This window comes from Apostichopus japonicus, chromosome 4 (genome assembly GCF_037975245.1).
Source record: "Apostichopus japonicus isolate 1M-3 chromosome 4, ASM3797524v1, whole genome shotgun sequence".
Lineage (NCBI taxonomy): Eukaryota > Metazoa > Echinodermata > Holothuroidea > Aspidochirotida > Stichopodidae > Apostichopus > Apostichopus japonicus.
This window is the reverse complement of record NC_092564.1, coordinates 8,560,508-8,584,218: the sequence shown is the minus strand read 5'-3', so window position 1 is coordinate 8,584,218 and position 23,711 is coordinate 8,560,508. Positions and strand designations below refer to the sequence as shown.

General features: G+C 38.7%; 1 protein-coding gene and 1 long non-coding RNA gene across 2 annotated transcripts in view; both read right to left on the bottom strand.

Moving 5' to 3' along the window:
- LOC139966340 (C3 and PZP-like alpha-2-macroglobulin domain-containing protein 8) overlaps nt 1-12,732 on the bottom strand; it is a 62,156-nt gene extending 49,424 nt beyond the window's left edge. The window contains exons 1-2 of the mRNA XM_071969237.1: nt 12,088-12,732; nt 89-237 (exon numbers count right to left, since the gene is read on the bottom strand). Of these exons, the coding sequence (XP_071825338.1) occupies nt 89-237; nt 12,088-12,185 (247 nt within the window). The 5' untranslated portion in view covers nt 12,186-12,732. The remainder of the gene's footprint in view (nt 1-88; nt 238-12,087) is intronic.
- A 556-nt stretch (nt 12,733-13,288) lies between these two features.
- Nucleotides 13,289-17,080, bottom strand: LOC139966035 (uncharacterized). The gene is made up of 3 exons (XR_011792420.1): nt 16,914-17,080; nt 15,162-15,410; nt 13,289-14,242 (listed from the first exon to the last, which is right to left on the bottom strand). It is a non-coding gene; the product is annotated as an uncharacterized lncRNA (long non-coding RNA).
- Between the last annotated feature and the right edge of the window lie 6,631 nt (nt 17,081-23,711).

The following is a 23,711-nucleotide window of genomic DNA, read 5'->3' as shown; positions in this document are numbered from 1 at the left end:
AGGACTTGGTGATCTACAAAAAACCTACTCGAACTTATCTCCACTAGATGATGACAATTGTGGTTGGATCTATTTAAAAAGAGCTTACCAAGGATAGACCTCTCGGCAGAGGATATTGTCCGATTCCTCCAAGTTAACCTAACTTGAACAAGAATTGGTTCTGTCGGATCAAATACAGTAACTGAAATGTGTTCGGTTCCTGGGCGAAGAACGCGTGGGTGGGCTACTAAATATCCACTGTGAAAGGAAACATATAGACAAAGATATAAACGGTAGCATGATTTATTGTGCGTCCCTCATAATCATCAAGGTTGTCGACAAAGGTATCCTGCACACACCATCAGACTTTAAACAAATGGATTCATTTGGGGGTGGGGTGGGGGTGGGGACGGGGAAGGGAGCGTTGGAAGTGGAAGCGACGTCTGAACCTTAAAACTTAGTAATACAAAACAAGAGCTTTGGAAGACTGTTCCGACTGGGGGGGGGGGGGGGGGTGGGGGTAATTCGAGAGGCAGTGGGACATGTGACTGTTTTATTCCAGTGGGGTGGGGAGCAGTTACCTCAAAACATCCGGCAAACTGGATCCTCTGTGCATTTCTTAACGTAAATTCTGGTATTTTATTATTTTCCCCTCTATTTTTCAACAGCAGAGCACTATTTTAATTATCACTTGTTTAATGTTTCAATGAAATAAAACTTTTTTAAAAGACAAAAGGGCATTATGTATAATTACAATACAAAAAAAAAACATTCACGTTGTTTTACCAAGACAGGCACTTTTAATTTATGAAGCCCTTTGAGGCTTCATGATATTTTGGTGATGTAGGAAAAAGTATTATATTACAATTGGTTGCAAATGAAGTGAAAAGTGAAGCTGACGCAACTTTGGATATAGACTGTTTAAATACAGACTTTTTTTTCCTTCTACAATCTGACAACTTCTTATTATCCAAGAATGGTCTTCATTACAACGCCTTAAAATCAACCAATGATCAAGACGGCTTCTTATAACGAAACCGAAGTTTTGTATTGAGAGTCTGTCGAAGTAGACAATACCTGAGGCTGCTAACGTGGTGGCGATATGAAATACCTCTACAAAAGGCCACTTTTAAGTGGGGATTTGTTGAGAAGGCTTTTTGCTTCTTAAAAAAAGATTTACTGTGGAAGGAAACTTTGTAGTTAGGAGTAACCAGGGTGGTCTAACAAAAGAGGTGTTGAAATCCTTTTGGTGATTTCAAGAGGAGGATGCGATGCCCCTTTTTTTCCATGTCGATTGTAAGTGAATAGAATTAAGCAATAACGAGTGTTATTGTTCCTGTTCTTGCCAACGTTATCGAGGGAAAAGTTGTGTTCCATTGATATTCTCTTGCCATCTCAAGTGGGAAGTAGAATTAGATAAAGAAATCACTTGCTAAATTAACAAAGTCTGTCTAGTGTTTCTCAAGATGGTCGGTTACATCAAATGACGGAACATGAAATCCAAGGTACAATTGCTTGAGTATAGCCTGACGGTAAACCAATCCGCCCCTGGCCTGAATTACCTAAAGTAACATCTATGACTGAGTAAAAAGTTGAATTTTAACTCATGTTATTACATCTGAATAAAGACATGGGGGTTTCGCCATTATAATAGACCATCACTCCCACCACTATACCGTTATACGAATAACTAATACCATGCACATGTCCAAGGAACATAGAGGTCCAAACTTTACCCCACCGGATGTCCCTTCCCCACTCCCCTCTCCCCTCCTGCTTAACATGGGTCACCCTTGTCTATCTGATCGGCAATAGGCTATTATAAATTTTACTCATTCATCAATGCTAATTTTATCTATATTCCAGTCAAAAGAGGAAATGGGTATAACCATGTTAAATGTAATGTTTGTTGGACAAGAACAAAAAAAAAACATTTTTCCTAACAATAAGTGATATTTTCGCAGACAGTTGTAAACAATATGTGAGAAGTTCATAGTTGAGCTGAAGGTTAACTTTTAGCATGCAAACATCATGACAGCGATTAAGTTGGGATTCCGAGGGTTAACCAAGGGTGAAACGGTCGGTGCTCGCGATTACACCAGATGTGGTACGTTAATAACGGAGAATCTTATACATTTCTCGAAATTGCTGTTACCAGGCTTCTGTAAGCGCAATTCACGTTGCTACATAATATTGGAATATTGTAGAACCTCACTAATGTCCAGTTGCAGAACTTACAGTATAGTTATAATATCATGGAGAGGTGAAAAGGGGCAGGTTGGAGGGGTGGGGCTAGAGAAATTGGTCAGACTGCTTTGGTTTTATCTCCTTATTGTTTTTCTCCTTTTAGTTTTTGCAAATTCGTAACCATCTGAGCATGTTCGAAGGAAAGGTAAAGTTTCCTGTTTAGTTAACAACAACAAAAACAAACAATAAACAGAACATGCACAAGTATTACAGTGAATATTCTCGTACAATAACACCCTTGCATCATCTTGATGATATTGGTACACTGCCAAACTTTGTAAATGTCCTACCTGGCGTCCGCTGTAGGACTGCAAGGTAAACTTACATACACGGATGACGTGATCAAAGTTTAGGAGGTTACGAAGACTGCAGAGATCGGCATCGGTCATTGTCGTAAAAGACTAACGACCCACTTTGAAATTTATCAGTAGTTTGCTTACAAAACTTAGGGGGTTAAACTTGACATTATACAAAAAACGACCGTGTAATGTGTAGGACTATGGGGGTAGCAGTGACAGTCGCACTGCGGGTCGCCTCAATTGCTGTGTTTACCTACCGTGACGAGGAGGGCAAATTACCGTGACTTCAAGAACCAGAGAAACTGCTTGGTGAGAGGAAGTTTAGATGCAGTCAGTGTTTGACGACTAGATATAAATTCTCTAGATGTTGGAAAACAAACATCGGATGGAAACCCATCTAAAACTTGCTAAATTTGACAGGAAAGTGATTGGAGTTTAATGGGAGGTGGGTCACCAGTAAGGCCTAGAGCAAGAAGCTTACCCTGTACAGCGTGCCCTTCTGTATCTTAAAGCTGTGTCAATCAATAAATAAAGAATACCGTCTTATATCGAAAACTTTGAAAACAATATACAAAGGAATCTTGAGCAAACCTTGAGTTCATGGGGAAATTTGCAGTACAAACTGTAATAAATTGCAACTTTAAGCTTGCCCTTGTATTATTTGTAAAACCTCCAATGAGTGATGTTGGGAGGGGGTGGCGGAGGAGGGGGGGCAGTAGAGTTGACGGGATAAACCATATACAAAATTATTCGCTTCGTTTCTTATTCAAGTGTTTTGATCAAGAGAAGAACTGAACACCATCCAAATCAGTATATATATTGTGTAGAACTGGGGCACTGTTCAATTTCAGACTTTACCTCACATGCAGTAGTTTACAAGGGGGTTAATTGCTATTGTCTGGAACCATCATACTCCATTGTTTGGAATGCATAATCTGCTACCTTTGTCCACCAAAATAAAGTCAAGGACCAGCGGCGTAATAACTAAACTATGCGCTTACCGAAGTATCGGAGTGACAAGAAACCCCCCCCCCCCCACCCACCCCCTCCCAAAAAAAGGAGCCTGCTGCCTTCCATGGGCCGACGAAGAAGCTTCTATTGATGTTAAAACGTACATTCAGTAAATCGCATAGACCCTGTGTACTCTTTAGGATTTGGGAGTACCATATATCCGGGACGTCTCAATTTACCTAATATACACAAATTGTTCACCTATAAGCCCCAAACCATTGGTGGGCTTGGATCAATGTTGTTCTCCTTTGAGTGTGGTAATTCTATTGCCACACAGGGCCCATTTGTTGCTCGTTGCTACGTCATTGCTAGAGTCAGAGACAATGAAATTTGGCCTAAACCTGAAAAGCTTCGCACTAAGAAAAAACTTAACTGATTACTCATTAATCTCACGGGAGACAACAGTTTTCAGTATTCGACTAAATAATACATTGCTAGTTATAGGAGCAACCGACTGCATGTGACCACATCAACATTTCTTAGTTAAATGAAGGAGTTCCCAGTCAAATGCAAAAATATCACATGGCTTGGTAAACTTAAAACGATGTTAAATCATGTGGTTTTGTACTCAGAAAATGGTTGATATCACAGTACTGCTTTAAAGTATTGAGTTGATTTTCTTGGAGAACTCAGCGGGTTTCCGATGTCAATGATTAAACGCAGCAGTCGATTTCGATTGGCTTTGCTAAAATCCCAGGAATGAATTTTATCGTTTGTTGATTTAATGCCTCATTCAGCAGATTCCAACCATATAGTAAACAAACATTGTCTAAAATATCAATTGAAACCTTCATTGTTAAACCTCTCGTTGAACTTACGTAAATGTTTTTAATAATTAGTAATATATAGGGTTGTGAAATCTTATATTGAATTTTTAGATAACGGAAGTTTAGACATCAACGTGAGTTTGAGCAACAGCATGGTAAAACAACAGCAACAACTTTAGTTTAGACAACAACAAACTTAGTTTAGACAACGAAATAACTTTTCCCTTTTCGCGTTCCATACTCGTGACCCGTCTGATCCGTTTGTCAACAAGTTTGATATACTCATGTAAGTATTGCTGTCCTCTCTATATTTACAAGCACAGCAACAAGTATATTTATGTATCAAGCAAGTATTTTTTTTTAATTGAGCTGGACTTTTATTATGACCGCGAGTACAACACTATGGGTACCAGTACGCGAAGTCCAAAGAACGTTCAGGAGTACAAGGTCTCAAGCACGTGTATGATTGCCATCACATCGTATACCCAATATGAGTACAAATTCTTGTGGTGAACTATAGTCAGAATACAAGGTCCCAAGTACGAATATAAGGTCCCAGAATACAAGATCCCAAAGTTCCAAGTACAAGATCCCAATCAAGGTCCCAAATACGAAATACCAATACGAATATGAGTACCATTACAAAGTCCCGAGTGGTAACAAAGTGCACGGGAGGTTCCGACTACGCATATAAGAATACAATATCACAACTATACGAGCACGGGCACGAGGTACCTAGTAAACGTTTGAGTACATGTACAAGATAGCAAGAGAGAGTGTGGTGCACGGGGTATATGGGTACCGAGTACCAGTATCGATAAGTCTACATCAATGGTCTATAAGCTGCTAAGTAAGAGTACGATCAGGTGGTATCGAATACAAATATGAGTACCAGTGCAAAGTACGAATTAGAATGAATTTAAAGTTCAAAAACGACGTAGTGAATCAGGAGTACGGGTACCAATGCACTCTAACAAGGCTTGAGTACACGTATAGTTCAAGACCCTGAATGCCGTGTAACGTTGTAGAAAGAAACGATGTCTCAAACAATGGAGTCCCACTATGAGTACCACTACAAATTCCAGAGTACGAGTCAAACTATAGCGTCCCAAGAAAGGAATTCGAGGGTATCAGAACAAGGTACCGAGTACAAGACTTAGTACAAATTCACCCCCCCCCCCATTTGTTTGGGACCCACACTTTGCTGTGTAGTTCTCTATATTAATCTCCGAAAAGAAAAAGTCCTGTGTATATCCCTATCAGATCTATTAGAAATGTACTTTGTAAATAATTCACAATTGATGAACGATTTTCAGTATTTAGGTCTGAGTGTAATTGGACATGGTGTAAGGTGTAGAATAAATATTCCATGTGGAACCACTGCTGGTGGTGGCACCATTCTCTAACAACTATACTCTAGTAAATGTAGAAAATCATCAGTGTACCTCTGGCTTAGTATGCGCAAAGACATAGGGCAACATATAACCTTCAACAAGAAACCACGTTAGTGTATATGATTGTGTCCACGACGAGAAATAACTATATTCCCTTCTTCCTAGGAGCAGATCCAGAGGGTTGGTGTGTACACCCCCCCCCCCCACCCTTCAACCGCACACACCCAAAATTAACTAAGTTGGTATAAGCACAACCTTGTGTATAGACCGAAATAGAGACCCAACTTACGATGAGCCTAAGTAGCCATCAGAACACATCTCATGTGTTAAATTTCATCGGGAAGGGTGAGGGGCAGACACCCTACAGCGACACCAGGACAACACCCTCTCCTTTATAAACAAAATCCTGGATATGGCCCTTCTTCCGTCCCAATAAAAACTTCCATAATTCTTGTTCCATAGAAATGTTAACGTATCGCTACGTCCATCCACCTACCCCCCCCCCTCCCCCACATCTCCATCTCTATCCTACCAAAATCTTCCTTCCCTAGTAGATATGGACGTGATCCCACCACATATTCACACACGCCTTTTACAATGATAGTATTGTAAGAGTGCAGTCATGTAACTTTAAAATAAATGTTCGAATGATCACAGTAATCCAGGAAGTTACAAATTAGGTATTAACTTAACTTTAAAACGGATGCAAAGCCATTAACAACGAATCAGGAATAAATTCCTTCTTGATCTTTTAAATAAAGCAAATTTACCTAATATGTTGATTCCTGCCGAGTCAACTTTAAATGTAACTTTTCACAACGGAAACTGTTTTATTCCCAGTCGGAAGCACCTTGTTGTTCTTTTAGATTGCCTGCCTTATTAACTGATCATACATGTTTTTCTCCTTTTTTTAGTGACAGTCCTCAAACTATCTCTCGATAAATCCACAGCTGAGCAGCATAACACATATTTTAAATTCTAAAGGCGAATCGCGAAATTCAAATTATGTAATAAAATGTGTTTATTTCCTTGCTGCATTCTTCTATATTTTATTTTACAAAGACTAGGTGAGGTATAATAATAATCTAAAACGGTACCGGTGCAAATTCCTACGGGAAATCTATCACATATTTCATGTAACCCTTCGACAGGTTGTTGATCTAAAACAACAACTGTTTATATATATATATATATATATATATATATATATATATATATATATATATATATATATATATATATATATATATATATATTTATATATATATATATATATATAAATATAAATATATATATATATGTATGTATATATATGTATGTATATATATATGTATATATATATATAAATATATATAATATATATATATATATATATACATCACCCTATATGTTATTGGTATTCTTGTACTAGATATTCAGATAAAACTATAATAAATTTCTGAAATTGATTTCTCTGAACCCATGACTGGCTTAGAAGAGGCTTTAAAGCCAAATATTTGGTACCGGTAGTGGACAAATTATTAATATTGTTTGGCGTAAAGATTGTCGACGGAGAAATAATATTGTACTTAAAAATGATTCAATATATAAGGGCTGTGCAGACTTTGCACATTAATGACGCTATAAAGCTGTTTTTGATTTCTCTGAACCCATGACTGGCTTAGAAGAGGCTTTAAAGCCAAATATTTGGTACCGGTAGTGGACAAATTATTAATATTGTTTGGCGTAAAGATTGTCGACGGAGAAATAATATTGTACTTAAAAATGATTCAATGTATAAGGGCTGTGCAGACTTTGTACATTAATGACGCTATAAAGCTGTATAAATGAGTTAAAGTGAGATTGTCACTGTTCATTGTACGATTCACAAACGTTAATATAAAATCATGGACCTGAAGGAAACACGATTTGTTACCTAAGTCCATCAAAATTGCGTCAGGAGCAATGCATGTGCATGGACTGGATATTTGCAAATTAAAACGTATACTTTATGGGAAACTATTTTTTATCTGTATTAGATTAGTTAATGTTAGTCACCCGGTATACTATAAAGAGTATTTCGGAAGCGTGTGACACGTATAGATCTAAAGGGATATGTCCATCAGTTACGTGTGAATAAGCCTATTACATTAAAAAAGAAATCACCCTGGTCTTAAATCCGTTGATAGGTTCTAGTATCTACACTGCAGACGGACATGGCTATGGTTGCGTGGAAACATACTTTTGAACCTAATTCATAGTTTAAATATGCCTCAGAATTCTCCATTTGACATTTACAATTTTCTGGGTTTAGACCCCACCCCCTATATGAGGTTGGCTTCAACATCACTGGTCCCGCATCCCCTCCTTTACAAGAATCCTGGATCCGCCACCGTATCTGACCCTCTGAAGCTCTGAAACCCCTCACCCTCCCCCCTCCCCTTCCTTCCATTCTTCTCGGCAAATTAGGTAACAAAATAATCAGTGTTTACAACTATTTGTCACTCAATTTTTAAATCTGAATACCGTGCTAAGCGCATTGACTCGGTGAGTAACGTTTGCATACATTTCACATGGGTTTATCCTGTAATCACTGAAAAACAGGTTTGGGATCCAATTAAGTAATTTGTCTTCTCTTTCAGGGTCTTGCGGGAAACGCGCATTCACAATGCCCAAATAATCGGGCCATGGTGCCACGAACGATAAACTTCCCCCCTTTGAGCTGTTTGTACCAATTAGAAGGAAACATTGCTCTATTTGCTTGACATGGTATATCCTTTTATCAGAGAGAGAACGCGCGGAGGTGTTTGACAATACGGGGTAATCTGTTAATTGCAACTTCCAAACAACCTACATCTTAGGCAAAGTGGGGCGTTTATTTGTCCTTTTTATTGCTTTCATTATTCAAGGAATGGCCTACAGCATTTACCTTGAAGGACAAGTTAATCACAATTCATGGAAGGAACAATTAACGACTAACTTTCTCTTTTCAGTCAATCTGAATAAACGCAGTTAACTGTTTATCGTTATACAGTATATCAATATGCAAAGAGTACATGAAGTACACTTTCCACAAATTAACATGATAAGACAAGAAAGCCATAAGGCTTAGTGATTCCTTGCCCATAGGAACTATTTTTAAGTACTGTGGTTTCAAATTGACACGTTTTCATCGTGTGGTTACTGTGTTTACACTATATATAGACTTTTTAAGATCCATGGGCATTGACTAACATTTCTGTGAACCATATATCACAGCATCATGAGTCATCAAAGTTTTACCTCTGAGATATCTTCTTTACAAGGCTTTCATAGTTTGACCTCTGATCTCCACCATTTTTAATACGCTTGCTGTACCCAGCGCATGTCTTTATTAATGATTTAAAAATAGGGATCAAACGGATTGATGTCATGTTAACATGGTCATAGATGAGCTTCTTGTAAACAATTTTGGGCATTACATGTCAGATATAAGATCATGCTTGACATAACGTGTTTACGAAATGTTCACAGTTTGACCTCTGGTGACCCCCAATGACCTTTGTCCTCCACCAAAACACATACACACGGACACACACAGACAGACACGTCATCACCATCGCATAGATTCATTTTGCCCTCGTCCATGGTGACATGGTGACTAATTCGTTGTATTTACACTTGTATATGTTTCAGGATTGCCTCATTGTGTGAGATATATGCGCCTTATACAATGACACGGTCATTCATATTGCCTCCTATTTAGCATACAAACGTTACTCAACTTTTCCCAAAGAACTTTCATGTTCGAACTGACCAGGGAGCTGCTACTAGAGTAGCAGCTCCCTGAACTGACCCTCCAAATTATTCCACATACGGTGACGAGAGAGTATTAAAGGACATCAGATTTGTTAAGTTTGAAAATGTATTTCCCTACAGGGTCTCACGGTTTAAGGTCAACACATCAGAGCTACCCTATCAGGGTCATGACGATATAATGTCAATAAATCAGAGTCATTATGATAGAGTCAACATATCTTTGTCGTCATGACAAAATCTTTAAAAGCTACCGTATCAGGATCATAACGTAAGATTCATTAGAGTCACCATACCAACGTCTTCATAACCACCAAGTTATACTCATGGTCATAAGTCAATCACTATATCAGAGTCATTATTATAAAGATACCATACCAGAGTCGCGATAAACACCATATTATACATATGCTAATATATTCAAGCACCATATCAGAGTCATGGTAACAGAGTCAACCATCATATCGGAGTCATGGTAACAGAGTCAACCACCATATCGGAGTCATGGTAACAGAGTCAATCACTATATCAGAGTCATGGTAACAGAGTCAACCACCATATCGGAGTCATGGTAACAGAGTCAATCACCATATCAGAGTCACGATAGTCACCACATGACAGCCATGGTTGTCACTATATCAGTCATTAGCTACAAAGTTAACATATACTCTACCACAAGAACTAGCAAGGGGTTAGCAAGAAGGAATCTATCACCAACACCCCACACCCATCCCTATCCCCGTCCTCTTGAAAATTTAATTTTTCTCTACTTCTGTCTTGGGATTGTATCCTGTCAGCGCTTAGTGTCTAGGTAACGAAATCATTACATAATCCCCCCCCCCCATTCCCAATGAGGCACGATTTTGGCCCCAAACTCCGTATTCAGTGAGCTGTACCCCCCCCCCTCCCCCTCACAATCCAGTACATCCAGCAATCACTATGGACGCCTTGCTATTGGAGCACTCATATTACCATATACCACCGTAACCATGAAGCATGTTACATGCATTCACCGATAAACTATACCTTTAATTACGGGAATGCAAAACAAACGGAAAATATTTCTATATTATGTAGTTCCTTCGGAAATTAATTCGGTTAATTAATTTCACTTAACGAGACAAACATGCTAGAGATGTTTACTTTGCTTCTATGTTTGACTTGTATATATGTGAAGTGACTAAGTCATGAGCTTCACAAAGTTCACATGACCGAAAGCTTCAACATCTGGAATCACTTTCTGGCAATCATTTAGGGACCTAATGTTTTAATAAAGAAATGTGTTCCTCTTATACGTCAGCTTATATGTATGATACATGTACTCATATAATACGCTACATGATCTGAATGGCATTGACACAGCGGGAGTCTTCTGTTGTGGACTGCGGAGTGCACATAATTTAAGAGGTGGGACCAGGATTCGAAATTTCCCGACTGATTTAAGTATAGGCGCCCGGCATGAGTCTTTACTGAGGGGCCAGATGTAGAAACATTACTTTATAAAGGGTGTGGTCGTGGGGTCGTACAAGACGACTCTCATTTAAGTGATCTGGTGCACCCCCCCCCCCCACACACACACATAAAAGTATTTCCTCGACTGGCGATTGAGGTGAAGGGTCATTGACCCTTGTCCTCCATTCCTCCCTTTAGGTACCTACCACAGACTGTAGATCGACGAAAAGTTCTCATTTGAAAGATTCTTCTAACGAAATATTTACAAAACGTTTATAACCTTCTGCACCCAGTTTACAACTCCAAGTTAAATGCTTAATTGACAAGCACTTTAAACTCGTGAACAGCATGTCACATGCTTTTCGACGTACACACTGTTTCAATGTACGGAATTGGAAACAGCATAAACATGTTTCGATTAACAAATTTTGTATAATTTACCATCCCGATATTTCGATCGAAATGATAGCAATGATCACACACTGTTCAAGAATATGCACCTAGAGACGGAGAGGTTACCATTGGCAACACAACCACTGCCTTACCTGGTAATTACACCACGTGACTGGCCCGGATAAGAGTGAGTTGGAAACAATTTTTTTGCGGTTTGAGACTGAATTTACAAAATCCCCCAATTACTCAATTGAAATATATAAATTGCAAATTTATCTCAAATGAGACACCCACCCACCTAAATAGATTTTCATCATCGGCGAATGCACGACAAGAAGTTAGAGTAATAAATGGTTTCTTCGCATTCTCAATATTTGACACATATATAACACTTGTTCAAGTTTGTATTACAAAATTTTAAAAAGACTATTATCGACTCTGTCTTCTCTAATCGAAATAAAACTAGATTAATCAAAAGAATTTAGCATAAACACATTTCGTAAACTTACAAACAGCCACGCAAAAAAAGATACTTTAAAAGTCAGTTATTCTATAAGTAAGCTTTCCTATAAATATTAATTCATAGAGCATGTATATGTAGATACTTGTCCTACTACAGCAAAACAAAAACAAACAAGAAACATTGAATGCTTAACATTAATGGTAAAATGTTAAAGATGATGGTATATATGTTGAAACATTCATTCGAAAAATAAATGTTCCCTTCAAAAATAAGAAAAAAACAACAAAACAAGACAAAAAAATATTTACCTGTTCCCGTGAGCCTCCCGTATGAGTAGAACAAATGTTATAGTAACCAATTCCAATATGGGTACGAAGAACGCACCCAGAATGTTTCTCGGTAACATGGTTCTTACTAATATCAACACAGATTCGTAAACAAATCAATCAAAAAAGCAAATAACAAAGAAAATCAGTTACGCTGTGAAGACTTTTCCATTCTCTGAAAATTCCATAAGAACAATATTTAGTCACTGAATTCTGCTTATGAGTTCATTTTAGAATCACATTTGCTAATCACATATACACTATTTTGTAATGCCTGCCGTCTGTGTGTTAAAACATGGAACGTGTAACAAGAAATGCCGATTGCTCGAGTCGTGAAGTTATTTACAGCGAAATCGGAGTTTAACCAACAGAAACCTTCATTTATGGGGGCACGCAGGTAGATCTATAAAACTCGGACATGAAACTATGCAATGTTTCACGATCTATCTCTTTCTCGCTCCCTTCACTCTCTTTTTTTTTCTGTCAACAGTTTTGATATTGTCCTGGTGGATCGTGGAAAGAACCTCACAGGAGACAAACCTTCTCAAAACGAATTTCTGCAGAGACGTGACTGTTTCTACAATCTGTTTACGGTATAAGATGCCTCATCCGGAAGCTGGTGATAAACTTAATGAGAAGGCTGGCAGGAGTTTGTTTGCACAGTGTATACGTTCCGTGATAGGCTTACGTCATCAACTAACACTTTTGTGATTGGTCATCGAAAGTTATACAGGCATTGAGTTCTGAGAAAAATAGGGAGGAGCTTGACTTTTGATAAAATCAAAAGAAGCTGTAACTGGAAAGCAACTAAAAGCCTTTCCAATATAATCAGTGCACTTTTATGGCTCCGGAAACCTCTTAAGTTTGAAAGATATTGTAGCTTCCATAGGAAGCTACTTTCTTACACACCGAGTAACTGACAATATAGAAAGTGATGATACACTTAGCATGTAGGGTAAAGTTTAATTCCGTGTGTATAGACTCGGCCCACCCTCCACGTAACTAAGTGACAGGGTAAGCATTAGTGACTCCAAATATTAAGTTTGTATTAAATGGCTAATAGGTTTCCAAATTTTCTTTGTTAAAGGGTGAGAAAGTCCTAATTATTTCTAAACATTGCGAAGAGTATGATATTAGAGGGCAATAAATGTTAAACTGCGGTCTAGGCAGTGGTGGCGATAAACATTCTTGCTCAAGTCGGAAACCTTATTGAACGTAACATGGTAATTCTTGAAGGGGGGGATGGGGGAGGGGGTGTCATCGCTAATGCCATTGATCTACATGCTGCACCCGAAAACAAACAACGTCATTGATGTGGTACAACGGCAATGACAAGGAATGATGCATGGGTTGATAAAAAATTAAAACTTTTCCTTTAATATGTCACGTCACAATGACATCTATTCGTCTTTAACCATGTACAATATATCATGCATGTTATAGGCATACAGTTCCATAGCAGAGTAACTTTGCAAAAACAGGGGAGTCGAATGCCCCGGGGGACAATTGTTTGCCTCAAGTGGGAAGTGGACTGCAGGGGTATGATGACTGCAATGTTTATTTCGTGAGAACATTCTCAAGCCCCCACTCCCTACCTCCCTCCCTCCCCAGGTGGCTGTTTTCAATGAAAGCAGCGCAAGCGTTTACGACGGATGTCTTCATTCCTTGAGCATTCCTTGCAATAAAATGTCATGTATTTTAAGGTTTGGAAGAGCATTTGTTTACAACTTGGACTCATAAGGAAGAAAACGATTATAAATAAATATATGTCTAAATAAGGAACAGAGTTGTTCTTAAAAAACAGAAACAAACATGAAATTTTACCAAATGAACGAATTTGTTGCGCCCACGGGAGGTTGGTAAGGTCGTCGTTCTTTGGAGGTACATAGTTGTGGAGCTCGACATACCTTATACGGTGTGATAAACAACTAGAACTACATGTTCTTATGTAGTGATGATTTACGGCGAGGTGTTTACGTAATGAAAACTGGACTGCATACATCACAACGGTAGTAAGGGATATTCTGTCTTCTCCTGTTTTTACGGCAGTTACTCGACGGAATGTACTCTCGGTCTGAGATTCCGTATTCGACGATGGATGGAATTTTAGGCCGACGTTGTCGATTTATCAGCTGCTCTAAACGCAATAAAGTGAGGTCGAAGAGGTTTACACAGATCTCAATGGAATTGATGAAAATTAAGTGAAAGAAGTTCCATTACAATTCTCCGGGGATCGATAAGTATATAGAAAATGTTGTTTATTGTTTTGGTTAAGTAACACAAATCGTATACTTTTACGATGCGATTAAACAGCTTGTGTACTTATATATCCAAGAGATTCAGTCAAGCCAAATTCATTTCATTTCATTCCAATCTACGCCATTCTATTACATTCAAGTATAGGTCCTTCCATTCCAGTCTAGGTCATTCCATTCAAATCTAGGTCATACCATTCCAGTCTGTATGGGATTCATTTATAGGTATGAGGTCCCTTCATTGAAGTATATGTCATTTCATTCCAGTCTAGGTCATTCCATTCCAGTCTATGTCATTTCAATCCAGCCTAGGTCATTGCATTCAGGTCTAGGTCATTCTATTCCATTCAATTCTGGGTCATTACATTACTTCAAGTCTAGGTCATTCCATTCAAGTCTATAGGGGATTCATTTCTAGGTATAAGGTCCTTTCATTGAAGTCTATATCATTTTAATCCAGTCTAGGTCATTACATTCAAGTCTATGTCATTTCAATCCAGCCTAGGTCATTGCATTCAGGTCTAGGTCATTCTATTCCATTCAATTCTGGGTCATTACATTACTTCAAGTCTAGGTCATTCCATTCAAGTCTATAGGGGATTCATTTCTAGGTATAAGGTCCTTTCATTGAAGTCTATATCATTTTAATCCAGTCTAGGTCATTACATTCAAGTCTATGTCATTTCAATCCAGTCTAGGTCATTGCATTCAGGTCTAGGTCATTCTGTTCAAGTCTATAGGGGATTCATTTCTAGGTATAACGTCATTCCATTTAAGTCTAAATCATTTCATTAAACTTACTCCATTCTAGTTTAACTTTCTTGTAGGGAAGAAGGAGTTTTGAATGGGTGGTTAATATGTCAGGAGAACCACTTTTCCAAGAGGGAGGAGGTGGAGTGAAGAGCACCTGCGAGAATGGCTCGCTTCATCCCCTCGGAGTCACCGTCTCTAGTCCATTCATCAAGTGACTGAGATGTAATGAGATAAGCTGAATGGGTTGACGTTGTGTAGTTATCCTTTACAGTAAGAGCTATCAGTATATGTGATGACCTATTACAGATAAACAGTTTAAAACATAGTATTTATTATGCATGTCATTGTATTTATTATGCATATCATTAATTTATATCCCATTTTATCTACTACTTTTATGATGGAAAATCATACCTACGAAAAATTCGGAGAGGACAAATTATTATTCCCGGGAAAACTACTGTGACGTGGAAAACGAAATTTAGTATATGTTTGTCCGGCTAGGCGTATCTCTGGGCAATATCGTCCGGCCGGACATGTTTTCCTGGTAAATCATTTCTGACAGGACATTGCCTACAGATGGACTAAATTTACGGCTTCATCTGCTTTTAAGATATGTTTTTTTTTCAAATGTGTCTGTAATGCGCGATTAAGGTTAAATTGGTGACGAGGGCGCGGTTCCACAATGCAGACCGACCTGAAATGTTAACTTTACTCCATTGTATTATCAATTCTAATCAAGCGCAACCTGATGGTCTTTCAACTTCATATGAACAACAGAGCACCCTTGAATGACATACAAGACAGTTGTTCCTTGATACATTTGTAAATCATTGTAAATATGTTATTAATAGACATCAAATCCTTGTTTAACTATTGAGATTTGTGTTGCATCTGAATAACTTACCTCGTGGTCTCTTTGTTAGACTAAGTAGTCCAGCCACTACCTAATTAAATAAATTTATTATTAAATTGACGAGCCTCCGATGTTTATAAAGCGTGCTATAGAAATAAAACCCAGGATGATAAAACTGTTTTTGTACGGTGAACAATATATCAAAAATTAACTTTGTGCCTAACTTCGTCCTATATGACACGTTTTTTGACAACTGGTATATAATACCCAGTTGGAGCCTCTCAATCTCTTTCTGTATCATTTAATTGCGTAATTTGAGACTCCTGAATATGTGTGCATTAGTAATGTTGAAGGTAAGAACCTGTAGAGAAATACATCAGTAGCATTCAAAGCTTTGGATTATAACAGGATGAACTTTAAACCGACCGCCAAATCGATTGAATGCCAACTATACGGAATCACTTCCTTCCCAAAGTTGCACGTACGTTAATATTACCCAACATGAGTTCACATATTGTGATTAATAAGCTAATTCAAGTCAATTCATAGTAGTTTTCCAAATGTATTTTAAATAAAAGAGAAATATATATATATATATATATATATACATAATTGAAATCGTAATGAGTTGTAAAATCCAGAACAGCGAAAAAACTTCCATCTTCCACCGGGATTCGAACCCGGGCCTCCCGCTTTATATGCGGACACCCTAACCACTAGGCTATAGACGCTGATTGTATGTCCAGAGGTTCGAAACCGGTAAGGAAGGTCGTATTTCCACTGAAGGCGTTTGACACCTGTATCGAACAATACTAATTCTGAGTATATATATATATATATATATATATATATATATAGCCTATATATATATATAGCCTATATATATATATATAGCCTATATATATATATATAGCCTATATATATATATATATATTATGACATACCTCGACATGCGACACTCAGGCAAATGCACACAACATTAACATGTGTCCTACACGCTACATTGTGGAGTTAATTCTATCTTTCGCCATGCATATGTCAGTCGGTATCCACTCGATTATCCTTCTCTCCTCCTTGCTCTAAACTTGATAGATAAATCCATCTCGCCAACTACTATGTACCTTCAACAAGTAATGAACAATCTTAGATTCATAGTATTTCCTTTAAAAACAGGGATACCGAAAAAGTAAGTCTCTTTAGGTGTAAACAATTACACATTGTATCATAATCCGTTCATCAATTGGGTGGTCTTTCGTTTCAAAGCAGGGATAATCCCCCATCAAAGGAAAATCAATAATTCCTCACCTGGGATAACGTCAGAAAATAAAATTCGTTTCCATTGATATGATATTCAAGCTGATTGGACAAATTTTAGGCTTGTAAAGTTTAGTCTCCAATGACAGGTCTTGTAAGATTTGCAGAATCTTCAGTTGTCTTTCCGTTCCCTATTTCTTTGTACACGATTGTGTTGACAAATTCGCACAAAATGCAACAACATTTTGACAAATATATCAAACACGTTTACCTCAAAGAAGACGTTCTATTACAGAATAAAGGATATATAACGCTCTATATATTTTTTATTCAAAAATAATTTCAAAGACGTCCAAAATTTGGGATAGTTCGACTTTGAATTTCGCTTCAGAGGCTTGGGGTTTTCCGCACAGTCAATGTTTATATAGGGGTTAGTGCCTAGCTATTTAACATTAAGTTTATTTATACGTAAATGTGATGGAATTTTGTTTTCATTAAAATGTAGCAGCGATCTATATTTCCACAAGCAAATTTGAAATAAAACTATCTTGTAATATTTGTAGGCGTAGTTCGAGATTTATTCTTTTCATAACTCAGCAAAACTAAAGAAACCTAATAATAGTGGTATAGAGGCCACCACATGTTAGCTAAACGACAAGTTCATCCCACGAATTGTCTAGTGTAGCCTGAATAAACCTGACACAAGGCTAACTTGATCAGGTTAAAAATGAGCGTTTTGGGGGTGAACGAATTGAACAATAAAAACTACAGAATGCAATGCTTCCCGACAGGGAATGAGGACGGTATTGAAGAACTTAGCATGCATAGACTCCGTTATGGAAAGCTAAAAGGACCACAAGTGGCGCTGCTACACTAAACAGGAGGTGCGACTACTCCTAAGTGACGATGCTGTGTAAAAAGCGGGCGCTACTACTCTAAATAGGCGCCAAAACTACTATATACTACAGGCGCAGAGCCGTATATATAGACTCTGTACAGGCGGCGATGCTACTGCCCTCAACACAAGGTGCTACTTCTCCAAATTTAGTGGCTGCTACCCTACAAAGGGATCGCTATACTATTCTGTAACCAAGGCGTGTTTCAAAACAGGGGGTCATCATGAAAGAGGGGTCATCATGAAAGTCAATCTCCGTGCCGCGATTTGGAGTAATAGCACCTTCCGATTAGGGTATTAGCGCCACTAATTTACAATAGCATTGCATGCTCTGTCAGTTACGAATGATTTGTAAATGTACTTGTTTAAACAGAAACCACATTTTGGAAATGTCATTATGAGCTTAAATATAAACCTTACAACAACAAAAACATTATGCATTTTCATGTATTTAAAAATATGATTTCACAACAAAGAAAAACGAAGATGGAAAAGAAAAGAAATATGCAACATGGATAACGTACAGGGGGCGACTAGTCTACAGGGTGATAAGGTGCACCTCGGTGCACTGAAGCGTACAGGGGGCGACCAGTCCACAGGGTGCAAAGGTGCACCTCGGTGCAATGAAGCGAACAGGGGGCGACCAGTCCACAGGGTGCTAAGGTGCATGCACTGAAGCGCACAGGAGGTCACCAGTCCACATGGTGCTAAGGTGCACTGAAGCATACAGGGGGCGACCAGTCTACAGGGTGCAAAGGTACACCTCAGTGTACTGAATCATACAGGGGGCGACCCGTCTACAGGGTGCTATGGTACAGCATACTGGGTGAGCTGGGTATACAGGTGTACTCATAATATCAGAACGGAAAAGACTATACTCATACAAGAACATATAGGACTTGTTCAAGAGAGAAAACCAGGACCTGCCATTTCTGTTTTCCTGTCTATCTTGTCACTAATCAACTGACAGAAATGTCTATCACAAAATTAGCTTAATATAAGTTAAACATCCATCAAGATGGTTATTTTCAACTATTTGGGAAGGTTAATTACTACATTCAGGATACATTTTACACAAATCTATCATAGCTTACATTCAGATTAAACAATTATCCGGCATGATATATGTTTAACTCATTAAAAGCCGAATGCTATTTCGTGATTCGTTCTTTTCCAACTTTACGTGATATTAAAATATAAATTCTACGTTCGACGCGTGATATCATGAAGCACAAAAGATAACTTACTACTATAATCCGTGAGAAACAGATTAAATTCAATCAAAGCGAGGGTACACGTTTTACATATATGCATATTGGCAGATTCCCGTAGACACACATTCTACACATGATCTTAGCCAGAGGACCGAGAAGCGATTGCTTTCGATTTTTAAGAAAAGTCACCAGGAAAAGAACCTGGGTACCAAACAAAGAACCGACTGATCCGTTCTCAACCCCAGTCCCCTTGCGTCAAGACTCTGTGATCATCGTCACGGTTGTATCTCGATTCCACCTAGAAGGGGAACATAATAATACTTGTAAGAAAAGTCACCAGGAAAAGAACCTGGGCACCATACAAAGAACCGACTGATCTGCTCTCAGTCCCCTTGTGTGAAGACTGTGACTATGTGAAGGAGAACACGATGCTACACATGATGCTTGCCAAGAACAGTCACCCAGTACTTTAATCCAGACTACAGTATATTGTACCACAAAAATAGCTTAATATAAGTAAAATCTTCCTCAAGATGGTTTATTATTACATTTACGATAAATGTTGGCCTATATGGCACTTGCAAACTTCCATATCATGACCGTTCAGATTTTGAGCTAGAAGGGGAGCAAGTTTAACATACTGAGCCCCCAACCTTCCATGTGCTCGCACGGAGTAATATCAACATTTAACCAAAGATTTTCCAAAAGGGTTTATATCACCTTCGATCCTCCCTATTTTCACACCATCTGTACTTTCATATAAAAGCAGAACAAACGATGACAGTAACTGATAACATGCTTAAACAAGCTTTACCTTTTCTCAGTGTACTGAAGCATACAGGGGGCGACCAGTCTAACGGGTGCTAAGGTGCACCTCAGTGTACTGAAGCACACAGTGGGCGACCAGTCTAACTGTGTGATGTGTACTGTGTAGGACTTGTTCAAAACAGAAAGCCAGGACCTGCCAGTTCTGTCATCCTGTCTATATTGTCACCAATCAACTGACAATAATGTGTATCACAAAATTAGCTTAACATAAGTTAAACATCCATCAAGATGGTCATTTCAACTATTTGGGAAGGTTAATTACTACATTTAGGATAAATGTTACACAAATCTTTGATAGCATACGTTCAGATTTAACAATTATGTAACCCCCCCCCCCCCCCATCGAAGCCTATGCTCAATCATCTTTCCTGGTCACTTTCGTCCACTTAATACGTGACTTGATGTGGCGCTATTCTACTAGGTTTAAAACTACGGATGCTTTTAAAAACATAATTGTATTTTCTATTGCAAATAGCGATGAGTTTTAAACTAGCGCCGTCATTTATCTTGAAGTTTCTTTTCTAAGTTTAGTTCGTAGCATACAGCTCACTTTGTAGGTGCAGTAAATTCAATTCAGAGGCATCATTTATTGTTGGTGAAGGAAAATAGCGATTAACCTCTGACAGGGATGCACATGGGTCTCCAGGAACCTTAGAAAAATAGCTTATTCGACATACGCTAGTGAAATTATATACAATACACTAGGGAATAAACCCAACCCTTCACCAACCCCTGCTCCCCTCCCTCCCCTGAAAGGCAGGGTATGTAAAACATTGAAAGTTTAATGCTATTCCATCGAAAATGGACTGTAGAAAGGTGAAATTGGACGTCTTTCCTACAAAATAGAAGACACTTTAAAGTGTTGTGCACTATATTAAACGGGTAGTAATTCGCGATAATATTATAGGTCGTTAGTCAGGTTGTTGTAACCGGAGGTATCTCATGTTTCTAGTCATGTGCCAGTATTACATGGTTTGGTTAAAAAATGATGCTAACTTACAACGCAGCGAAATTGTGCATATATAAATTCATCATAATAATACAACTTTGATAAGCGTTTGCACAGTGAATGACAATTCTTCATTTAATTCTTACTGTGGTCGTCCGCACAGAAGGGGGGGGGGGGGGAACCAATTAAAGAGCAAGAATAATCTCAAAATACTTGCAACATCAGGGTGCTTCGCCCCTGAACCTCAGTAGGGGCTTTTAAGCATATTCCAGTGTGGCTTTTTGCTTTACTGAATCACTATCAGAGAACATTGTATATAAAAAGGGAACTGCCACAGCTGGAGTTCCCGGAACCCCACCAGGGCTTAGCATACATTCCGGAGAAGCTTAATAATTATTCCTCCTTGTTGCATGTAGTTCGTGCTTTAAACTTGCTACGAGACTGTTAACAAGAAACGCTGTTGCCCCCCCCCCCCCCCCGACCCTACTATAGATATATTCCACAGTGGAAAAGAAGAGTAATTTCTCTCAGGCTGACATGTATTTATGTGCTTCAAAGTTGCTTCTAAGAGGTGAAGCTTCCGAGGGTTTCGTCGCACCTTTGTACTCCCAGCCAAGAGGGTACACAATCGGAACACATTCGTAAACAGCTTGTAATTATAAAGCACGTTGCCCCTCTTTAACACGTTACTCGGTCATTCACTGCAGTCGGACTCAAATCGATCCACTGTACGCCACAAAGAGACGATCTTGCCAGGGTGCAAGTCGCTTCAACTACCAAATTTGAGGAAGTTACCGGCCAAATCGGATTTTAATTGACCAAATGGCCACGCGTGGAAGGGTAACGATCTTAAATCTGGAGAAAGACCACCAGACAGCGACGTAACTAGGCCAATTCCGCCGGTGCGCCTGCGCCTGGGCCTGGTTTCAAGTACGAAAATAGCACCCGTCCACTGAAGCTGGCGCACTAAGTAAATAGTTAAATTTCTCCCGAGTCATCCAAAGAGAAAGCCCAAGAGTGCGGCGGCAGGTTCCTATATGAAAGTGGGCCTATGATAATAGGAACGCCTGGGTAGTATGCGCTATTTCAGTTAATTTTAGCGAAATGTTGATATCATTGCTTCTGATTAGATTAGTCAGTAGCGCGCAACCTTAAATTTGTAGGCATGTAATGTAGGAATGGCGTCGAAGAGAACACATGGTTTATTTTAACCGCTCATCACGTACATGCACGATCGCGGATGCGATGACCGTGCGTTTAGTTTAGTTTTCACCATTTGTTTTTTTTTTGCCGTATATGGTACGTCAGTACGCCTCTTACATATATCATAAATCATGCTTTTACATCCAATGTAACAAACCTTATCACCCAACTAGATAGACTTTCTAATAGTACAAATTCCAGGATGATAACACATTTATAGGGACGTTCATGTGTGCATAAACTTTTCGGCCAATCCGTGCTTAACACACATTATATTATAGATAGAGGAATTTCCGACTTGCACCACCAACTTGATGATCAACCACAGTAAAAGAGCAAACTTAGTTTATCTTCAAACGGAGAAATATGCTAATTTTTCCATCCCCAAATTGGGATGAATTTTAAATGTAACCACTCATCGACCTCCTCGTGTATATTGTAAAATAAGAGGGATAAGAATGGGGTAGAGGGAAGGGAAGAGAGGGGAAGGGGAACATTTAACCCTCAATCATTTGTAGAAAAGACAACAATAGAAGAAACATTGGATTTCCCCATCACACGTATTCTTAGTAGTCACGTGCTTGAAAAGTATCAAGACGGAACATGAAATATCTGAAACTGCTTCGAACCCGAGCCGTATATGTACATGTATAAGTCTTTATACGGCTCTGCCTCGAATCAGGAACGTTCACCCCTGGATATCACATGGGTTCTGGTACGGTAGGCTACATTCCAAGATATTTCAGAGTACTTGAAGTACAGGCTTGCTTGACGTTCGTACTTGGTAAGTATGTAGGTCCATCCCTCTTGATAAGTACAAGATCCCCATTGAAACTAGTGGTGATCGAAGGTCATTTGAGGTCAACGTAGATCAAAGTCGGGAAAAATAGTAAACACAATAACTTCATTGGGACTCTTGGATGAACATCATTCTTGGTATTTAGATGTTAGTGGGTGCAAAAACCCAAATATTTCCTGTGATGGTCAAAGGTCATTTGAGAGCAGTCAACAAGATTGAAAATCTTGTAAACACCCAAGAGAGACATGATTGAACTTGATAGTTGGTATATAGGTCGTATTGGCGCAAGAACCTTTCGGACCTCTTGAAGTCAATGCAGTGGCGTAGGAAGGTACTTTTGAGTGGGGGGGCTGAAGACTGATGGCCAGCATGGGGGAGGGGTCTAAGGGGAGGGGGTTAAGGGGAGGGGGTATCCCCCTCCCCATTGGAATTTTTTGCATTTCCAGGTGGTCTCAGATGCAATTTGGTGCAATATAGCACACTTCAACACCCGCTCCATTTTGTAAACTTAATTTTGTATTTTCACCTGGCCTTAGATGCAATTTGGTGCTCCAAATGAGATTTTTTTTCTCATTTGAAAGTGAAAAAGGGGTTTTCTGA